Source organism: Cylas formicarius, unplaced genomic scaffold (genome assembly GCF_029955315.1).
Source record: "Cylas formicarius isolate icCylForm1 unplaced genomic scaffold, icCylForm1.1 PGA_scaffold_7__23_contigs__length_41026272, whole genome shotgun sequence".
NCBI lineage: Eukaryota > Metazoa > Arthropoda > Insecta > Coleoptera > Brentidae > Cylas > Cylas formicarius.
The window spans coordinates 25,750,165-25,769,211 of record NW_026844352.1 but is presented as its reverse complement, the minus strand read 5'-3'; the positions used below and the strand labels follow the sequence as shown (position 1 = coordinate 25,769,211).

Here is a 19,047-nt window from a genome sequence, read left to right as displayed (position 1 = left end):
GGTTGCTTATAGATTTCTATAGACTTTCGGATTTTTCGTTGGTAGAAGAATTGATTACATGCAAGAATTTTAGTTTTATCGAATAAAATTTTATGTCCGGTTTCGTGATTGTGTTCGGCAACTGCTGATGAGTTTATTAGTCTTAGCCTTTAGGCTCTTTCATGTTCTTTGAATCTTGTAGATAGTTTTCGTCTGGTCTTTCCAATGTATTCTTTGCCGCATATGCTTGGAGTGCTGTAAACTCATGGCATTTTCAATGGAATTTTGTCTTTGACGGATCGAATGTGTTGAGCGATTTTTGGACAAGTGGTAAATCTGGTTTTGTGGTGTGATGATGTCTTGAATATAAGGAAGGACAACAGTGGCAAGTGGAAGGAATCCCTAGTAGATTTTCTTAGACATTTAAATTCTATACACTCTAACATACGTTTTACCATTAAAATAGGAACTAATAACAACCTCCCATGTTTAGATATTCCTATCAATAGGAAATCAGATCCTACATTGTGTGTTTACAGAAAACCTTCGCACACAGACCGATACCTTATTGCATTCCGTCCCAAAAATTATCGGTTATCAACTCCTTGTTTACATAGCCGTAAAACAATCTCAGCCCGAGTCATTGAACCCAGAATTAAAACACTTTACCTCTGCTCTTCTCTCTAATAATTTCGCCAATCATCCTGTAGCTTCTTTTGAGCTTGCTTTTCTCTCTAATAATTTCTACATTAAAGATATTAATCCTTCCATCACAAAATACACTTCACCACAACCTTACAACAGCAATGAAACCGAAAGCAATCCCATACTTGCCACTGTTGTCCTTCCTTATATTCAAGACACCACTGACCACATATCAAAAGTTCATCAAAAATCCAAAATAGGAGTTTACAGCATTCCATGCATATGCAGCAAAGAATACATTGGAGAGACCAGACCAAAAATATCAACTAGGCTCAAAGAACATGAAAGAACCTTAAGGCTAAGACAAATAAACTCATCAACAGTTGCCGAATATAGTCACGAAACCGGACATAAAATTTTATTAGATAAAACTAAAAATCTTGCATGTAATCAATTCTTCTACCAACGAAAAATCCGAGAGTCTATAGAAATCTATAAGCAACCTAACAATCTTAACCGTGACTTAGGTCTCTACCTGTCACTACTATGGAAATCAGTCATCCGAGACGGTGTTTATGCTCCTCATTTAGCTCCGGCCCCCTCAAACAATATAAAAGCAGGTGCAGAGTAAAATGCGAGCCAGTTTCAGTTCTTTAAAGATCACTAATAGAAACAAATAATGAAAAAAAAATATAACCAATTTTCGAGGCTTTTAATAGTTTCGATTAGTTTAGATCAATAACAAAAAAAAACATATCGAACAAATTTAAAGTCTGTTCAATAGTTATCCTTACAGGTCCATTATGCTCATAGTTGGCATTTTAGAAAAGATATTCTATCTTATTACTGCATTCTCGTCTCCGACTTCACATAGCATCCAAGTTTTCGTAATTTCTTAATAGGCCAATCGAAGTTTCATAATCAATTCGCAATGAATCCAATTTTACACAACACATGCGGATTTATTCCGGAATCTTTTCATAACTCTAGATTTCATTACGTACATTGGACGTTTCAGCTATGTCCGCTTGTTTCGGAAACTCGATTTTTCTCAGCGACTCCAACTTTAAAGTACATAACGTTGCTGTTTTGGAAGTGTTATTTAAAGCCATTCCGCAAGCCAGCAGCGCTATAATAACTTGATGTGGAAAATATTAGTCCTAAGTTAAAAGTAATTGAAGTGCAAATTAAAACTGGCACACTCCACTCATACTTCAATCGAATTTGATAATAGGAAATAGAATTCTCTATGATAACAAAAAGAGCATTTTGTGGGCCACGTGAAATTGTAAATTTCAACATCTTCAATATATTATGTCTCGTATATAAAAATCGCAGAGTCAGAAACTCAATCTTAGAATGTAAGAAAAAAAATATTGAAACCACAGATGGGAACAAAAATCTATAGCAAAACTAGTCGCCACATCAAAAATTGTCATTTCTATTTTAATTGAATTGAATGCTAATATTTATTTTCTCGTTCCCTCCAAGGTTTCATAACTAGTCTTCAATTTTTATTCAATCAAATTCTCTTGGGGAATCATATTCTCTCTTCGTGGTACGTCAGAAACGTATAGATATAAAATGGAAGTCTAGAAAGTTTTGGGGTGATCGTCAAAAAGTCTGGAAAGTTTTAAATAAGACGCGACCAAGTTACAGAGGGACACGATGGGGCTTGTATGATTAAAAACTAAAATGTTTCAGATTGCATTATTCACTTTCCTATAAGACATTTTATAACGTGAATCAATGGTAGAGTAGTATGATAATTAAAATAAAAGATTGAAGACGACTCGTACGTCCGTTTACCCTTCCGAGTTGAATACAACGGAGTGGTGTGTATAATCTTAAAAATGGCAACGTAAAAGCTTTTTAGAACCGTCAAGTGTAACCCATAAAACACAATGTGTTCGTTGATGGGCATTTTCGTCGCCTTTTTAGCCAAGATTGTTTTTTAGGAGAATATGGTGAATATGGTGTTACCAAAACGTTATGGCGTATTACACGAAAGAGCCAATCGTATATGTGTGGGTATAAAATCGGTTAATGTCGAAAATTTTCTGTTGAATTTGACCAATTTTTGGTTTCATGCCATTGATCAATTTAAAATTAAAACTGACTGCATCTTTAACGGTGTCTTATTTTAATTTAGTTTGTTAAGAAATTAGTTTTGACACTTTCCACAAATGCTTTATTTACACACGTAATAGTATATTATGCGACAAGTGCGGTAATTTGCGGCATTTGCTTCACGAGTTTATTTGACACGAGCGGCGCGAGTGTTTAATAAACGAGTGACTTAAAAAGTTTACCAAACGTGTTGCATACTATACTTTTTCTACGACCGCTAGTTTTTGGGTACATTTTCGCAAAACAACACGAACACATCCGATTGCTCCCAAACCCGGAAATGTGCGAAGAGGCTCGGATCCGCGGGAAACGAAATTGACGTGGTAAAGTGACGCTTTCCGCACGCTAGATCGGTGTGTAATTAGTTATTTTACAGACGGGAGTAGAAAAAAATGTTTAAAATTGTATTTTGTATTGTCAAGTTTTTGTTAATTTAAATATTATTATCTCCACATATATCACACGAACAAAGTTATGTATGATGTTTAACTACAGACCGATCTGTCAGGTCGTCGAGACTTGTGCTGTTTACAGCGATTTCTCCAAAATTTTTGATAAAATACACCACCTAACTCTTGCTTTGGAGAATTTCGGTGTACACGGTGTTTTGCTCCTGAAGAGTTACTTGTACGGACGATCTCAGTATGTGCTTTTTACATAGGACTTATTCCTTGTACGCAGATGATCAAAAATTTCAAAATTGGTTCACTCGGCGGCAGACTACGTCTTGTTGCAGAGCGATTTTTCAAATTTTGAAGATTATTGTTCTCTGAACAGATTGTTTGTTAACCCTGAGAAATGTCACTGTATTTTGTTTACAAAAAGGCTAACTAGGTAAATACAAACCAAACTTTGCGGATCCTGTAAAGGACCTTTTTGAGATGAGAAAACATTGTTCAAAAGGCTCTAAAGAGTCTTGTGGACGGTGCACTAATGGGTTTAATAATAAAAAAAATAATAATACTTTTTTACAGTCTTGTCAGACCCGTGATGGGATATGCTACGCCAGTCCGAAATTCAATGTATTTTAAATATATCGAACGGCTGCAGAATGTAAAACAAAAATTTGTAAATGCTGTGAATTATAGATTTAATAGACCCAGACATTTTTTTAGTTACAGTGAAAATCGTAGAACAATTTTTGATTTATTATTTATTTATGAAGTTAGAAACAATTTGATTGAATCTCCTTTCGTTTTGGGAAAAATATACTTTAACTTTAATCCCTACATTCTTCGAAACAGGCAAACGTTCCCTGTATCTAGATATCATTTAAATTACTCTTCTAACTCTCAAATTATCAGATATACCCGTACTTATAACAGCGTAGAGAACGCGTTTCCGTTGACCTATTCGCTTTGACGGTATACCAATTAACATACTGTAATAAAAAGCTGTAATTAGTTCTTAATTAGATTTAGCTCGAAAAAATAATTTAAATTAGTCCACTGACAAAGCATATTTTTTTGTGACATTTTGTTCTTTCCTTTTATTGGACAGCTGCGTCTGTCTATAGGAAAGACTTGTTTATAAATAAGTATATTATATGTTTTAATTAAGATGTACTATTTTGAAAATACTTGCCATGTTTGCTATGTTAGATCCAAACTTTTAGGCGCCTTAATAGAATTTAATATCAATAAAACTTAAGTCAATGTTATTGTAATAAAACGATCACACTCTTATCCACATTATTTTATTACTCCCTCGAAACATTCAATTAATAAACAAATTTTGTAACAAAAATCTTGTAAAGGGCTTATCAAGCCATTTGGGCTACAGTTGTAGTGATGGTTTTGCTATTCTTGATTATGAAATTTGAAACGTTATTAACGTAGTTTTGAGAAAAACGCCTTTTCACATTTTAAGAATATGAAGTAATATGAAATTGCGTATGTTGCAAAATTTGTTATTAAATCACAATCAGAAAATTATGTGCACCGTGTGCTACCGAAAAGTGCCTCCATATGAAGGTAAAGGATGGTAGTAAATTATATTTTTCAAAGAAACTTCTACAGGCTACTGTAATACTTTTTACAAAACTTCTGGATTCCTCCTGCGTCGGTTTTTGCTGAGTCTTGTTCACGTTTCGCCAATTATCCTGTAGCTTCTTTTGAGCTTTTCTCTCTAATAATTTTCACATTAAAGATATTAAGCGTTCCATCAAAAAATATACTTCACCACAACCTTCCAATAGAAATGTGATGACCACATATCAAAAGTTCTAAAGAAGTATAACGTCAAAACCAGATTTACCACTTGTCCAAAAATCTATCCGTCAAAGGCAAAATTCCATTTGAGATGCCAAGAGTTTACAGCGCTCCATGCATATGCGGCAAAGAATACATTGGAGTGACCGGATGAAAAATATCAACTAGGCTCAAAGAACACGAAAGAGCGTTACGACTAAGACAAATAAACTCATCAGCTGTTGCCGAACACACTCATGAAACCGCACATAAAATTTTATTCGATAAAATTCAAATTCTTGCATGTAATCAGTTCTTCTATCGAAAAATCCGAGAGTCTATAGAAATCTATAAACAACCGAACAATCTTAACCGCGACTCAGGTCTCTACCTATCACCAATATGGGAATCAGTCATCCGAAACGGTGTTTATGCCCCTCATTTAGCTCCGTCCCCCTTAAACAATATATAAGCAGGTACAGGGTAAAATACGAGCCAGTTTCAGTCAAGCTCTAAAGAAGCAACATGATGATGCAAGTTCAACTCAGCAAAAACCGACGCAGGAGGAATCCAGAAGTTTCGTAAAAATTCGTAAATTATATTAATTTTTATTCTTGCACATTTGGTAAAATTAAATCATATCAAAATATATATACGCGTGGAACAGTTAGGGCTAATAGAAAAAAAATTCCTCATTTGCTTCAGACTAAGGAATAACATATCCTGCATAAAATGGAAGAATAAACGCCGTGTACAAATAGTGCCGACTCCACAAAAAATATTCAGATAAACAGAAGAGAAAAGAATGGAAATCTGAGAGAACTGTGTTGTCCCCCCTCAGTGATGAAATATTGACGTTGCGTCGATCGTGTTGACATGTTGAAAACTTGCTAGGATATTGATAGGAAGCATCGGAAATGGTGGCATGATATTTCGTCGATGTTACTGTAATAAATTCATATATATTTTTTTGTACCGCAGTGCATCATATATGGAAAATCTGACTCCAAAATGTTAATAATAAAAAGAAAGAACTATGTGCAGTTTCTAAAAAATCAAGTTGATGTAGAGGGCCCCAAAAAGGAAAATTCGGATTTTCAATTTAATAGCAAATCTGGGGTGGATGACTACAAAAAATCATTTATTAAAAGGAAATCTTAAAAAAATCTCTTGAAATAAGGTCAAGAACAAAACGAGAATTTCGCACCTTTCCGGATATATCTGGCATTTTCTCAATTTTAAACGTAGAACTTTGCCCCAGCTTGACCGATTTTGTACCGTTTATGGTGAGAAGCGAGTTTTTCATACTCGGTATACGTGCGGTATTCTCTGCCCCTCCTTTGTTCGTTATTTATATTGTTCACTTTAATGGCAAATAAAATTGTTACGGGAAAACGAAAAAGTTGCTTAACAAAATATGACAAAACTTTATGTTCAAGGAGCTTAATAAGTGCTGAACATTTTGTAATACCCGTTCACGGCTAAAAAAGTTGGAGCGGATTAAACTTGGTCCGAATTTTAAAGTAAATTAATAATTAATTGTTCTCTTAACATCATTACGAAAGCCAGGGGACATTTCGGTTTTTTTTTTCGATGAAGACACGCCAGTTACATAATAGAAGTCCCACGTTCAACTAGGGCATTCGGAAAATGACATAAATAAAATAAAAAACTTCGTTCTGATCGCTATTTTTAAAGGCAATCACGTGGGCACGCGCGCCTTTTTTATCGACAACGCCGGTATTTCCTCCTGATGCGTCTCCTAGGATTTGCAAAGACCTTGAGAAAACCCAATAAGAAAATAAAATTTGCTTTCATATTGTGCCGCGACGTGAATCGGAATTGCTAAAAACAGGTCGGTATGTTCGTTAAATTTTATAATAAATCCCACATAAAGATGGTGCATTTTTGTATGATGATCACACTCTTCCCGGAATATATTCCTGCCTTATTTAATTTCTGATCTATTATGCACATTTCGCGATGTTTGTTAAAATATTAGTGGTGTGGCGAATGATTTTTAAGTAGAAAGAATTAAATAAATTAATCTTTATATACGTTAGTTTTGCAATCAATTAAGATTGGGCTGTGGATGCCTTTTTATAATGAAACGAACAACGCGTAGGAGGTCAACAAAACGAAATTTCAACAATTAGACCAGCAACACTTTAAACATAATGAATCGGGTTACAACAAAGATATCGACTTTAAGGAGTTATATTGAATGTAATACAAACAGGCCAATAAGTTTTATATCACTAAGTTCTCTCGGGGGAGCCTGTGGAGCCCTATAGAGCGCGTCCCCTTGGTGGCGAATAGGGGAATGTCTAAACCGGTCGACACCTCGGACCAGATCGGTGGCTAGGTGGAAAATAAAATACCTCCCGTGAATCAACAGGTAGCGCAAATTTTGCTATTGAGAAAGAAAGCAAGTTATCTCAGAGACATTCCGAAAATAGCCCACATGCTAAAAAACCTCAACTTCAGCCTGGGAATTGAATGGATTGAAGTAAACGGAAAAAACTATGAAATCTGAAAATGAATTTTGCAATCAGGGTCTTTCAAAAAAAACGAACCACGTCATAACAGTATATAATGCAACAAGTGTGATAATAGTATATTATGTTACACTCGTGGTAATAGTATATTATGCTGCAATCGTGGTAATAGTATATTATGCTACAACTGTGGTAATAGTATACTATGCTACAACGATCGTTAGTTGTTCGGTATATTTTTGAAAAACAGCACGAATGCATTCACCGACATAACAGTCAGAATTAACAAACGTCAAAATTCGAGTCGTGGGAAATGTCTCCGAAAATATGCAATTGTTCTCAAACCCGTGTGGTAATATAACGGAAATGTCCGAAGTGTTTCGGATACGTGGGAAACGAAACTAACGTGGTAAACTAAACATACTAAAACTGAGAATGGAGGTGATCACAAAAACAAAAAAGAAATGCCATTGACCAGACAACATAGGCAGATATGATCACTTTTATAGCGGAGTTTCTAAGGTGCACCGAGGTCAACAAGGAATATTTCCATTAATCCATTAATAGAGGTTAATCAAGTCTTGTGGTCTCAATGGTGTGGTGAATTTACTTGTTTTTTATATCCAGGTGCATTTGTTAATTATTTTGTGGAGAAAAAAGCCATTTAATATTTTTTTCTACTCCCGTCTGTAAAATACCTAAAACACACCGATCTAACGTATGGGAAGTACCACTTTACCACGTCAGTTTCGCTTTGAATTTTGACGTTTGTCAATTCTGACAGTCATGTCAGTGAATGTATTCGTGTTGTTTTGCGAAAATGTACCCAAAAACTAACGGTCGTGGAAAAAGTATAGTATGCAACACGTTCGGTAAGTCACTCGTTTATTAAATACTAGCTCCGCTGTGCTCCGCTCGTGCCAAATAAATTCGTGAGTTAAATGCACTTGTTGCATAATATACTATTTTCTACTCCCTTCTGTAAAATATCTAATTATATGACGATATAGCGTACGGAATAGTATGGTAACATGCGTGGTAAGAGGCACTTGAGTCACGAGTGCTTAATAAACTAGACTTTTTAAGGTACTCGTTTATTAAACACTAGCTCCGCACGTGGCAGATAAACTAGGGACTCTAATGTCGTCTATCACACTTGTTGCATAATATACTACTATCCTAGGAGTCACAATTACACAAGATGATACATGGGAGAGGAAAATTAGAAACATAAATGGACTAGGCAGAAAATAATGGGCTTGTTAAGAGCTTCATAACATATGGATCAGAAGAATGGCCAATTAAAGAAAGTACGGAGAAAATCCCTTGAGCAACGAAAATGAATTTCTGGAGGCGATTACTCGAAATTTCTAGAAAAGAGAGAATAATCAATGAAGGAGTTAATGAAATTATGGGTACCACACACACAAAGACGTCCGTAACACCAGCAGATCACGAAAGAGGTGGTAAGAAGTGGTACACCGAGAAAGAGTGCTCTAGGAAGACCTATCGAGGAAATCGTGTAAGAAAGTTATAAACCGATCTGTATATGTATACAGGGTGTCTCGCTTAAGAGCTGTACACCCTTGTAAAACCTTTGTTTATGGTTCGAATTTTATAATTCAACCTCTAAAGACATGGCCAACTGGAACTATTTCACAAAAGGGAGAGAAGCATATTTTTTAAAGAATAAATAGGCAAAGAATTCTTATTCAGGGGTACTTAGAATCCAACTATACCAATTTCTAATATGTTTCAATAAAGGGTGCGCCCCGTTTAAAGTTGCATATCCTAGTAAAATCTTTATTTGCGGTTTGAGTTTGGTCCTTTTTAAGTGCAATTTTTTAAAAACTAATAGTTTAATAGTTACCACCAGGTATATCGATTTTTTATATGGGACACCTTGTATATTTTTGAATAGTCAAGTGAAACGCGGCATTCGATTAAATTTTTATAGGAACCTCTGTGTGTGGTCTGTATGTGCTTTTTCCACATAGCTATTAGATAATATAGTCGCCCTACTATGGTAAAAAGTGGTGACTCTAATATTTTCCTAGAGAAGGAATTGATTTTTCTCGTTTCACTCACTAATCTGTACTTTGCGCAATTTTCTTTCTAAACAGCGATATGCACACACTTATCCCTTTTTTGTCGGAAGATATAATGAGATCTTGATATATTTTGAGAAAACACTGACGTAAAAATGCCGCTTCCAAACTCAGCGGCCATGTCGCTTGTTGAATGCCGCAAGGTCATCTCGAGCATGCGCATGTTGAATGGACCTTCTAAAAATCTCGTTCATAGTTGCTTCATAAGTTCCTGTATTATCGGCATTTGGCCTATCTCTAGTAGCTGTATGGCTTATTTTAAAGTTCATCTATCAGTTTCTGCCAATCTGTAACTGATTTTTTCTTTTCAAACTGACTACTAATAATGTTTAAATTGTTTTTAAAAGATTGTCTTCTCTCTTGATATATTCTCTCTTGATATATTCTCTCCGGATTGTGTGAAACAAAATATCATATGCCATTTTTCAAAATTTTCAAATATCATTTTCTGCCGATCTTAATAGCCAAATTAACAATTTGACAACTATCCAGTGAACATGTCTTTCCTGTATCATGACAGCGTCATCCAAAGCCTCCTTTTTTTATAAATGTAATTTTAAGTTTCTTCAAGGAACTATTAAACTGTTAGTTAATTAAACTATACTTAAACTATTAAATTGCAAGCTGTTTTTGGAAATGTTTTTATAGAAATAAAAAAAATTCCGGAGCATACATAGTATAAATTTTTGCTAAACACGCTGTAACTATAAAACGGGAACAGATATTTATATGCGGTGCTCATCATTATATTTTTTTATGAAAATTGAATGCTCCATCTGCTTTCCAAAGGGTACTTCTTTTAAAAGTGTCCTATTTGGCCTCCCCTGAACAGTATTGGTTTAAAATTAAAAATAACCGAATTATTACCAAGCCTCCGTCTAATTTTGGATTTTAGAAATTAAAATGCAATTTTTTCTGATTCTGTTTTCTTTAGATCGATAAATTTTGAAATGTTTATTTTGAAATTAATTTAGAGGAATAGGACTATTTCATATTTCAAAACGTTCAAATCATTAACTCTTTAGCATAAATAAATTGACATTTTATTTCCCCATGCGTAATAACAGACATTGACAACATGAGCGCAGCCTCCTTGATCCGCGGAGCTAGACACAATATACGCGACAATAATCTTCGATTTTGTTAAAATCAGCAAATCTTTATAGCTAAATCTAAGTCTAAGCCTTTAATACAATACAAAATTAAAAGTCTCAATTCAGATAATATTTAATTACAAGACATTTAATGAAGAAATTTTAACAAAATTTCATAGAAAGTAATAAGATACCAATATCAAATCTAAAAAATATAAAAATATCGAAAAATAAATAGTTCGTTGTTAAACAAAAAATTAGATATAATAATTATTAATCGAAAATATAGAAATAATTGAAGCACCAACTTAAACGGTTGATATTCCAAATATTAATTTTGTCCCAATGTACGTCGTCCAGTTTTCTCGAATTTTCTGGTTCTATCACTTCTAAAATATCGGGAAATTATAGGGCGGCGTAACGAGTTCACGTGTCAGATACCCAAGCGTTCTAAATATTTAACGAACAATAAATCCAAAAATCTATCTTTTTTAGTATCGTTAGGTATTTAATTTACGCAAATGAATTCACTGCCGTCGAAAGTCATAAATTAAAGAGTTTAAATTAGAGAACATTGTCACTAAAGTTATCTGGACAGCTTAATGCTTTAGTTAGTTAATACTTCGCGGGGAATATTAAAATTCCTGTTTTATTTCAAATAAAGTTTGAGTCAAACTACATATTAGTCAGCTCGCGACTTACCGAAATTGATCTCGCCCGTTTAAAGTTTCCTGTTTTATCGACAATATCACCGGCCCTAAGTCTTCGTCGTTTGTAAAGTAGTTCCAGTGTTCGGTTCCATAAAAATATTTCTCATAAGTTTCCTGTTCCACACTCGTGAGTTCAAAACCCTGATTCTTCTCCCACTGTTCTTCAATTGTAGTCTTTTTTCTGGGCGATGAACTGTCATCTTCTTCGTCGTCTTCGTATAAGTCATTGCAACCTAGAAAATTAATATTCATATTGGTAAAATGGTGCACTGTAGACAATTTTCAGTTTTATCATTAGCTTCAAGAATTTTAAAGTTTGTTTACATCTAGGTTTTAGGAAGATTCACAATAAATTTGTCTCTTCAATACTTTTAAAGGGAAACTTCTCCTTCTAAAGGAGACGAAAACTAATCTCCGTGTTTGAAGCTCGATTTTTATGAAAAAAATGTAACTTTTTGTTATGGAAAATTTTCCTAAATATTAGATTTTACCAAACAAACTTAATAGTTATCAACAGCAAAATCCTTTTTTGATATGAGGCACCCTACATATTTTTGATTCATTGAGAAGAACTTCAAATTCCCTTTCCTAAAATATCCAAATTTGATATTTTGCTATAGTTCTATTCAAAAGCCAAAAGAGATAACAAGTAGGCTTTGAACGGCATGCATAATGCGGGAAACAAATACGTTCTGGTAGTTGTCAAATTGTGAACTTGGTTTTTAAAACGTGGGTTTATTTGATAACAGCCGAGAAAAAGGCAGAGACATCAAGGAATTAGTATTAGGTCGAATATCCTGAGAGAAAAGAATATCTTAAAGACATTTTCGGAAGACTGTGATACAACCTAATTAATAGCAGTTAATTTGAGAAACAAACGGGCAAAAGACATTAACATTATAGTTTTACGAGCCGTTAATAATAATCGCACAACATCAGGCAAGAGAGTTAAAGACACCAACAGAATGAGCTGGAACTTGGAAAAAGTGCATAGAACCAGAGGTCACTGGAAAAATCTGACTGAATCAATAAAATTCTAAAACCTTTACCAACCAAAACCACAATTTGTCAACTACTAGAACGCATTTGTTTCCTATATTAGTCTGTCGTCAGTTAATAAAAGAAATTCCTAACATCTCAGAATTTTTGAGGTTTATTTAAAAGTGAAAGGTTTCCAGAATTATAAATCTTATCGCAAAATCTGACAACTTTGCTGTTCGTATTTTAGAATTTTGAATGTTGAACCCTAGGTAAAAAAATAATTTTTATTGTTCCAGCTTGGGGCAGTTTTGCAGATATTTAGGCGTTCCGGCGTTACCGTAGCTCAGTAATTTATGGAAACAAAATTTTAAAATTATAAGACCTTACTAAATTGATTGCAATAAAAATAACTGGGGCCTTTCATTTAAAATAACAACATTCAAACCTTCATAAAAAACGGCACCAGAGATCCATGTGATGTTTCTTACCTTTCTAAAATGTCAAATTCGGCCCACCCTGTACAATTGCCATTTTTGTAAAAAATATACTTTTGTAATAAAATATAAATATTTTCATTAAAATTGCATGGCGATGGTAACGATTTGCGCACCTACCATTTATCATTGGCACAAATAATTGCAGTTTTCGGTCTTGCATTCGTTATAAAGGCTAATAGGCAGTTATTTCATATTAATTTGACCTCCCCAGTCTCTAATTATTCGCTACATTGATTATAAAGTAACAATCACTTTGAACTTTCACGTGTCAAAAAAGTAAGCGCTAGTTTATTTTTCATTTTATCGCTACTACTTTTTAGACCCTGCAGAAGGACTTTGATGTTCGCGTAGATGAATCGACATTCAAAAACGTAGGTACATATTTACATGCACACTCAAGTGACGTTCTTCAGCATACACACTACCGTTTTTTCATGTACTCGTACGATTTTGAATGTGCATTCATCAACGCGGATAGGCATAAGCCACATGATAAGCAATTACGATCACTAAACGTTTCCAAAACTGTTTCACAAGGACGCAATCAGTGGTCTATAGAGGTGTTATAAATAACAAATATATTTTTTTTTATATGCCAAAATGTTATTGTATTTCAATATTCTAAGATAAATAAATAAAACAAATAATAATATTACCAACTTTTATAATCTCTTTATCATATCGTTCCTAACTTATGGATTGTTTTTTTAAATTTTAATACTTCCTATTAACTTGTAAGATTTAGCTCATTAAATAAAGTAAATACTGACTTTCGCTCTTTTGTTACTAACTGTTAATTGGCAGTTCATTTCAGCATTCGATCATAGTTCAATAATTTTATCGCTGCCCGCGTTATCCTTATTACAATCTCTTTAATTATGCTTATGCTAACTAGTTGATGATGAATTAATAATTTATCATAAAATTAAATAAAAATATCAATCAGTTTATCAATTGTCTTGATTAAATATAAACATTTGTATTAGCTGGCAAATCTGAAATCGCCGCGTCATCATATCAATATGATGATTTTCATATCACGAATTTGTATCATTTTATACTGGACACGCTGTACTTAGGTACTTAATTTGGCAGTAATTAATTTTTGGTAAATTTTTTGCACGTAAATGAAAATTCTATGATTTTTAATAAATATTCATGATCTTTTATTTTCCATATCAAGATTTATTAGCAACAATGATAGTGCCCAGACCATGCCGACTTCATTCTTGTCTAATCGAACTCAGCAATTCCTCATTATAGAAATGCGTTCAACACTTAAAGTTGTCTGCTATAGTTCTTCGAAATGATATTCAAGTTGAAAAGAGAAAAAAAGTTACTTATAAGCTTACGGGAGCCTATGGTATATTAAACTCCCATACACAAAATTACTTATCACGAGAAACCAAAGACTCTCAATTCCCAATTATTTCAATTAAATCTCAATTAAATCAATGCTGTGCAGTCTTTGTCAGTGAATAAAAAACGTGGACAATACATTCAAAACTCACGCTTGAGGTTAATTTACATAGTGTATCTTTTTATTAAAGTTTCGCTTAGAGTGAGTGTCCCTGGTATAAATTTACGACACAAAGGTCTACTTACGGTACTGCAGCACAGAAAGCAACTTTATTATAGATCTTACTCTTATAATTTTGTCCGTTTGATTAACTCACTGAATTTGTGCCAGTTTCGATAACGTCTGACTAATACGGATCTTGCTCCAGTCTCAGTAATTTTGGATTTTCTTTTATTTCAGATCAAACAAAACACTCATATTTATTAATGCTTTTGCTACCTGCTACCCCTACCCCTTTCCTTTCCTCTTTTTTATTTTGAAATATATGTTAACTTACTTTGGCCATCTGTTTCAAAAATTACAATTATTGAGGGCCAAGTAGTTTCTGGGAATTATGGGATTATTTTTTTTTAATGTAATGTCCTTTAGGCCTTTAGCCTATTGTTATCATGATTAGAGGTCAGTACTGATATATTTGAAACAATTTTCATAAACCAACGTTCGCATAGCAACAGATTTCTTATGAGAAATTTATACAGGTCAAGACGCGACCGCATTTGTGTTACAAAAATAGATTATCGACTGTAATCAATGTCACCAGGAATTGGGATTATTTTGTTGGTATACAGCGATAATTTAACAATATTTAGTAATTGCAATATATAATACAATAATGAAATTTCACTCACATCCATAAAATATTCTAAATTAAAATCTAAACCCAGCAAAAGAAAATTTATTTATAATTTTCTTATCTATATTTATACCCCGTTTTTTCCATATTCTCAAAGTATCCACTTTCGCATATCGATTTATAACGCTTTTTAATCAACCATTTTTGCAAAAAACTAACGTTATACGCTAAATTTACACTACCAGGCAACCAAATTAGTTACAGATCTAATAAGATACGAAATTAGTATATTTATTTCGTTTTTCATGAGCCGTTTAAAAAAATATATCCGATTTGATCGACTAATAATAATGTTTCGTACGAAGGTCCAACTATTTCTTTTTCTGACATATTTTTGCAATATGAATATGTGACAAATAATATTTACAAGTTTTGGTTTAAATAAATAAAAATACAGAACAGAAATACAATATTCTTGCTCCATCCCGCTTGGGACTTGGCTTTTAAATGTTTATTGCGCAATTAGAGTAGAATGAAAGCAGGTATTATTCAAATTTATTGTTAAGCAACAAAGTTTTAACGGTCGATTTGGGTGAATAAGCGGTATGGTCTGTTTATATATATAAGAAAGTGACCAATTGCTTTTGAATGGGACAAGATTATTACCTATAGTTTCGGAATTTAAATTCAGGTAAAATTGTGGTCTGTAATAGAAAATAATTTTAAACCTGTGTTTATTCTTTGGTTTGGTATACTACTTACTTTAAGTTTATTAGTAATCATCCTTATTTCGTGTGTAATACAGCATGTGTTGAATCGTGTGCGAATTATACAAAATATGTGCGAGTCTAGTGTATATCAGGACATACTCCCGCCCAAATGTAGAAAACACTATTCTATTGAGACTAAGGAAGTTATAAACAATGTTTATTTGACTTTCATTGAACGTGTTGCCAGCAAGCAAGCGTCTTTAGAAGAAACGGCCACATTGACGAAAATTCTAACATCAGCTTTATGGAAAAATTAGGATTTACAGAGAACAACAAGGGCCAATTATTTACTTGGATTTACTTGGAAAAGGGTTGGGTTGACTCTACTGATAAGTGTAAAACAAGCGTGCCATCAGAAAGAGGTAAAAGAATAACTTTTTTGCATGCTGTTTGGCACCAACGCCATTCGTCGTAACAATGTTTTTCCCCGTGTTAACTCCAATGTCCTCAAACTTATAGAAACCGAAGTTTTTAACATCCCTCCACGAAGTTGGGCAAATTCTGTTAAACATATAGAAAAAGCAGAACAATCGTATATCCATATTGCAAATAATATAGAACAAATAACAATTAGAACAGGTGATGATAGCGATAGTGATACTGATATGTTATGTGAATTATTTTAAGTAATTTAAGTAGGTAATTAAAATAATTTGTAATTTTATTTTAGATTTAAACATAAATACATAAATAAATAAATATCTATAAATATAATAATATAAATAGTATCTTTCCTAACAAAACTCCAAATAATTAAATTCTAAACAAAGTACAGATCTGTTCGGCCATATTTCGTTGTTACAGCTTGCCCGGGTCTTTCCTTAATTCGTTTCAGTTAGTCACTTTCTTATATCTATGAACAGACTTTACTTACTGCGATCTCTTCTTTTGATACCGTGATGTCCATTTTCTTGGTCGGTGCCGTCAGGAGTTCCGTCTTCGTTCGCTTCCTGAATTTCGTTTTCGTGGTCCGATTCGCTTTCGTCCCATATCGTATCCGAAGTAATTTTTTGCCTGGAACATTCGATCCAATATCCAGGCGTCGGGATAAAATTGTGCGGGAATTCTTCGCAAAATTCATCTGAAAATTGAAAGAATTATTCTAATATCGGCGTGTTTTGAATTGTATGCGCTGCACATTTCTGTCATGCGAGCTCATTGGTAGATACTCCGTTTTACGCGCTTTAAATAAACATTTGGACACTTTTTTTTACATTGATAAAATAAAATGATCTTGATATTTATTTATTTAATTTATTTATTTGTTTAATTACAAACTCAACAGAATTACCTCCATTTAGACACAGTGGGAACAACCTAAGAATACAATTTAATAATAAATTCCATATTGCAAAGAGTTTAGATTTAAGCTTACTAACGGAGCGGATTTGACTATTGTTGAACTACTATAATTGTTAGTACGTAGATCTATCGGCGAAGTTCGTGGTATATACGCTGGAGCATGAATATTAATTTGATTCAATAATTTGGGAAAATTAATCATATTATGTAACAGTTTGAATGAAAAAATTACGACACAGTTCTTCTATTTAGTAGAGAATGATTCCAAATGTCTGCTTTTGGAACACAACAGTTTCACGGTAATAAAAATATCTCAGAAATTTCACTGTTATACTTATGGGTTTCATAATAAGGACTTCATATATATATTTTTGAATATAATATATTCAAAATACGACAAATGATGTTTTAAGATTTATTAAATTAAAATCTTTACAGTTTCTTATGGGAAAAAGATGCTCTACCTATATTATCATTTATATGTGACCTGAAAGATAACTGAGTACCATGATCCGTATCTTCGCAACTTTAGCCAACACTGTACCCCTAATTTTATACTGAAATTGTACTTGTTTCTTCTTTCTACTGAAGCTAGGCACAAAACATTTACATCAACAGTACAACATCAGTATTAAAATATAATTATTTTTTTATAGTAGGGCTTGTAGCTTTAGACAGTCAACGTAATTTTTAGTTATATATAATAATAAGATTTTAGATCCGCATATAAAAGTACATTCAAATCACAAACTAAAGCAACCAAATCATTAACAAACAAAAGAAAAAGCAATGGATCAAGATTGGAAGCCTGCGGAACGACTGAGATTGCATAGTAATCAAGGTAACCTTTTATAACAAATTCGTTGTTCGTATGTAAATATGATTTAAAATTTTAACCAGGCTATTCTGAAAATCAAAATTGCCCAATAATTTTTGCTGAAGGACATTATTTGATACATTGTCAAACGCTGCTGCTGCAGCTGCTATTTATTTGCCATTACTATACTCAACATCATTGAAATACATCACGCCTGGGACACCAATTGTTCTTTTTTACCCCTAACATAGCTCACATGTAGTAAAGTAAGTAAACTTCCTGTGCTTTTTTATATCCTATTTTATTTTGGTTCTTAGTTGAATGAATTGATTTTTTATTTCTTATTATACATTATTAGTTTTCTGATTTCTCATTGTTAATCTCCCGTTGGTTTTTATGTCTTTAATTATTTGTTTAGTGAAATAAACATAGACATATACATAAAGACAAAATTAGCTTAGAAATAGCTTAGCCTCCAGTAGCTAACAAAACATCACCGCCGCACTTTATTCTCTATATTTCGACATTTTAAAATGGTAAAAGGGTTTGGAAAGTGGACATTATTTGATAATCATGTTTCACTTACCGCTATTCATTTTCTGATAGCATCTCTATATGAAAAACTATATTGTTTTACTATTGAGACGATGTATATTCTGCCAGACAATAGCAAACGTTAATCCTTCCTTTCTCCTTAAAATGTATCTGTAGTTGGTGTCTTTGTTTCTTGAGCCTTTGCATGTATAACGGATAGGATCGATTTCGGGCAGACCGATTTCGGACAGGTAAGCTGAACTTTTTACAGTTAGGACATTCTAAGGTATTATAAGTACACTGCACAATTCCACATTTGTGACAACAATTGCTACCCACTCAACAAACAGTGCTTATAATAGAGTCCAATCAACCATTTCAACAGGGATGTTGAAATTTGAAAAATCCAATTTTCTTTGGTCTTGTTTCGTAGCTGATCCCGCACATTTTCTCCAGAAGTACGTAATATTTTAGGATTGTCCATATTACGTTCTTCCACCAATGATCTAGGTGTATGTTCTTTAAAAATACCTGCATTACAATTGGCTACGAGGTGCCAATATGTTTCACTTCCATGTTTTTATTGCAAGTCTTTTATTTGATTGGTCTTCTTGATTATGATTATGATATTCTATTAAAA

General features: G+C 33.2%; 1 protein-coding gene across 1 annotated transcript in view; it reads right to left on the bottom strand.

Moving 5' to 3' along the window:
• The window catches only part of LOC132704491 (uncharacterized), an 85,718-nt gene that overhangs the window by 25,939 nt on the left and 40,732 nt on the right, over positions 1 to 19,047 (bottom strand). Inside the window, exons 3-4 of the mRNA XM_060674508.1 lie at positions 16,629 to 16,835; positions 11,346 to 11,586 (exon numbers count right to left, since the gene is read on the bottom strand). Coding sequence (XP_060530491.1) covers positions 11,346 to 11,586; positions 16,629 to 16,835 — 448 coding nt within the window. The remainder of the gene's footprint in view (positions 1 to 11,345; positions 11,587 to 16,628; positions 16,836 to 19,047) is intronic.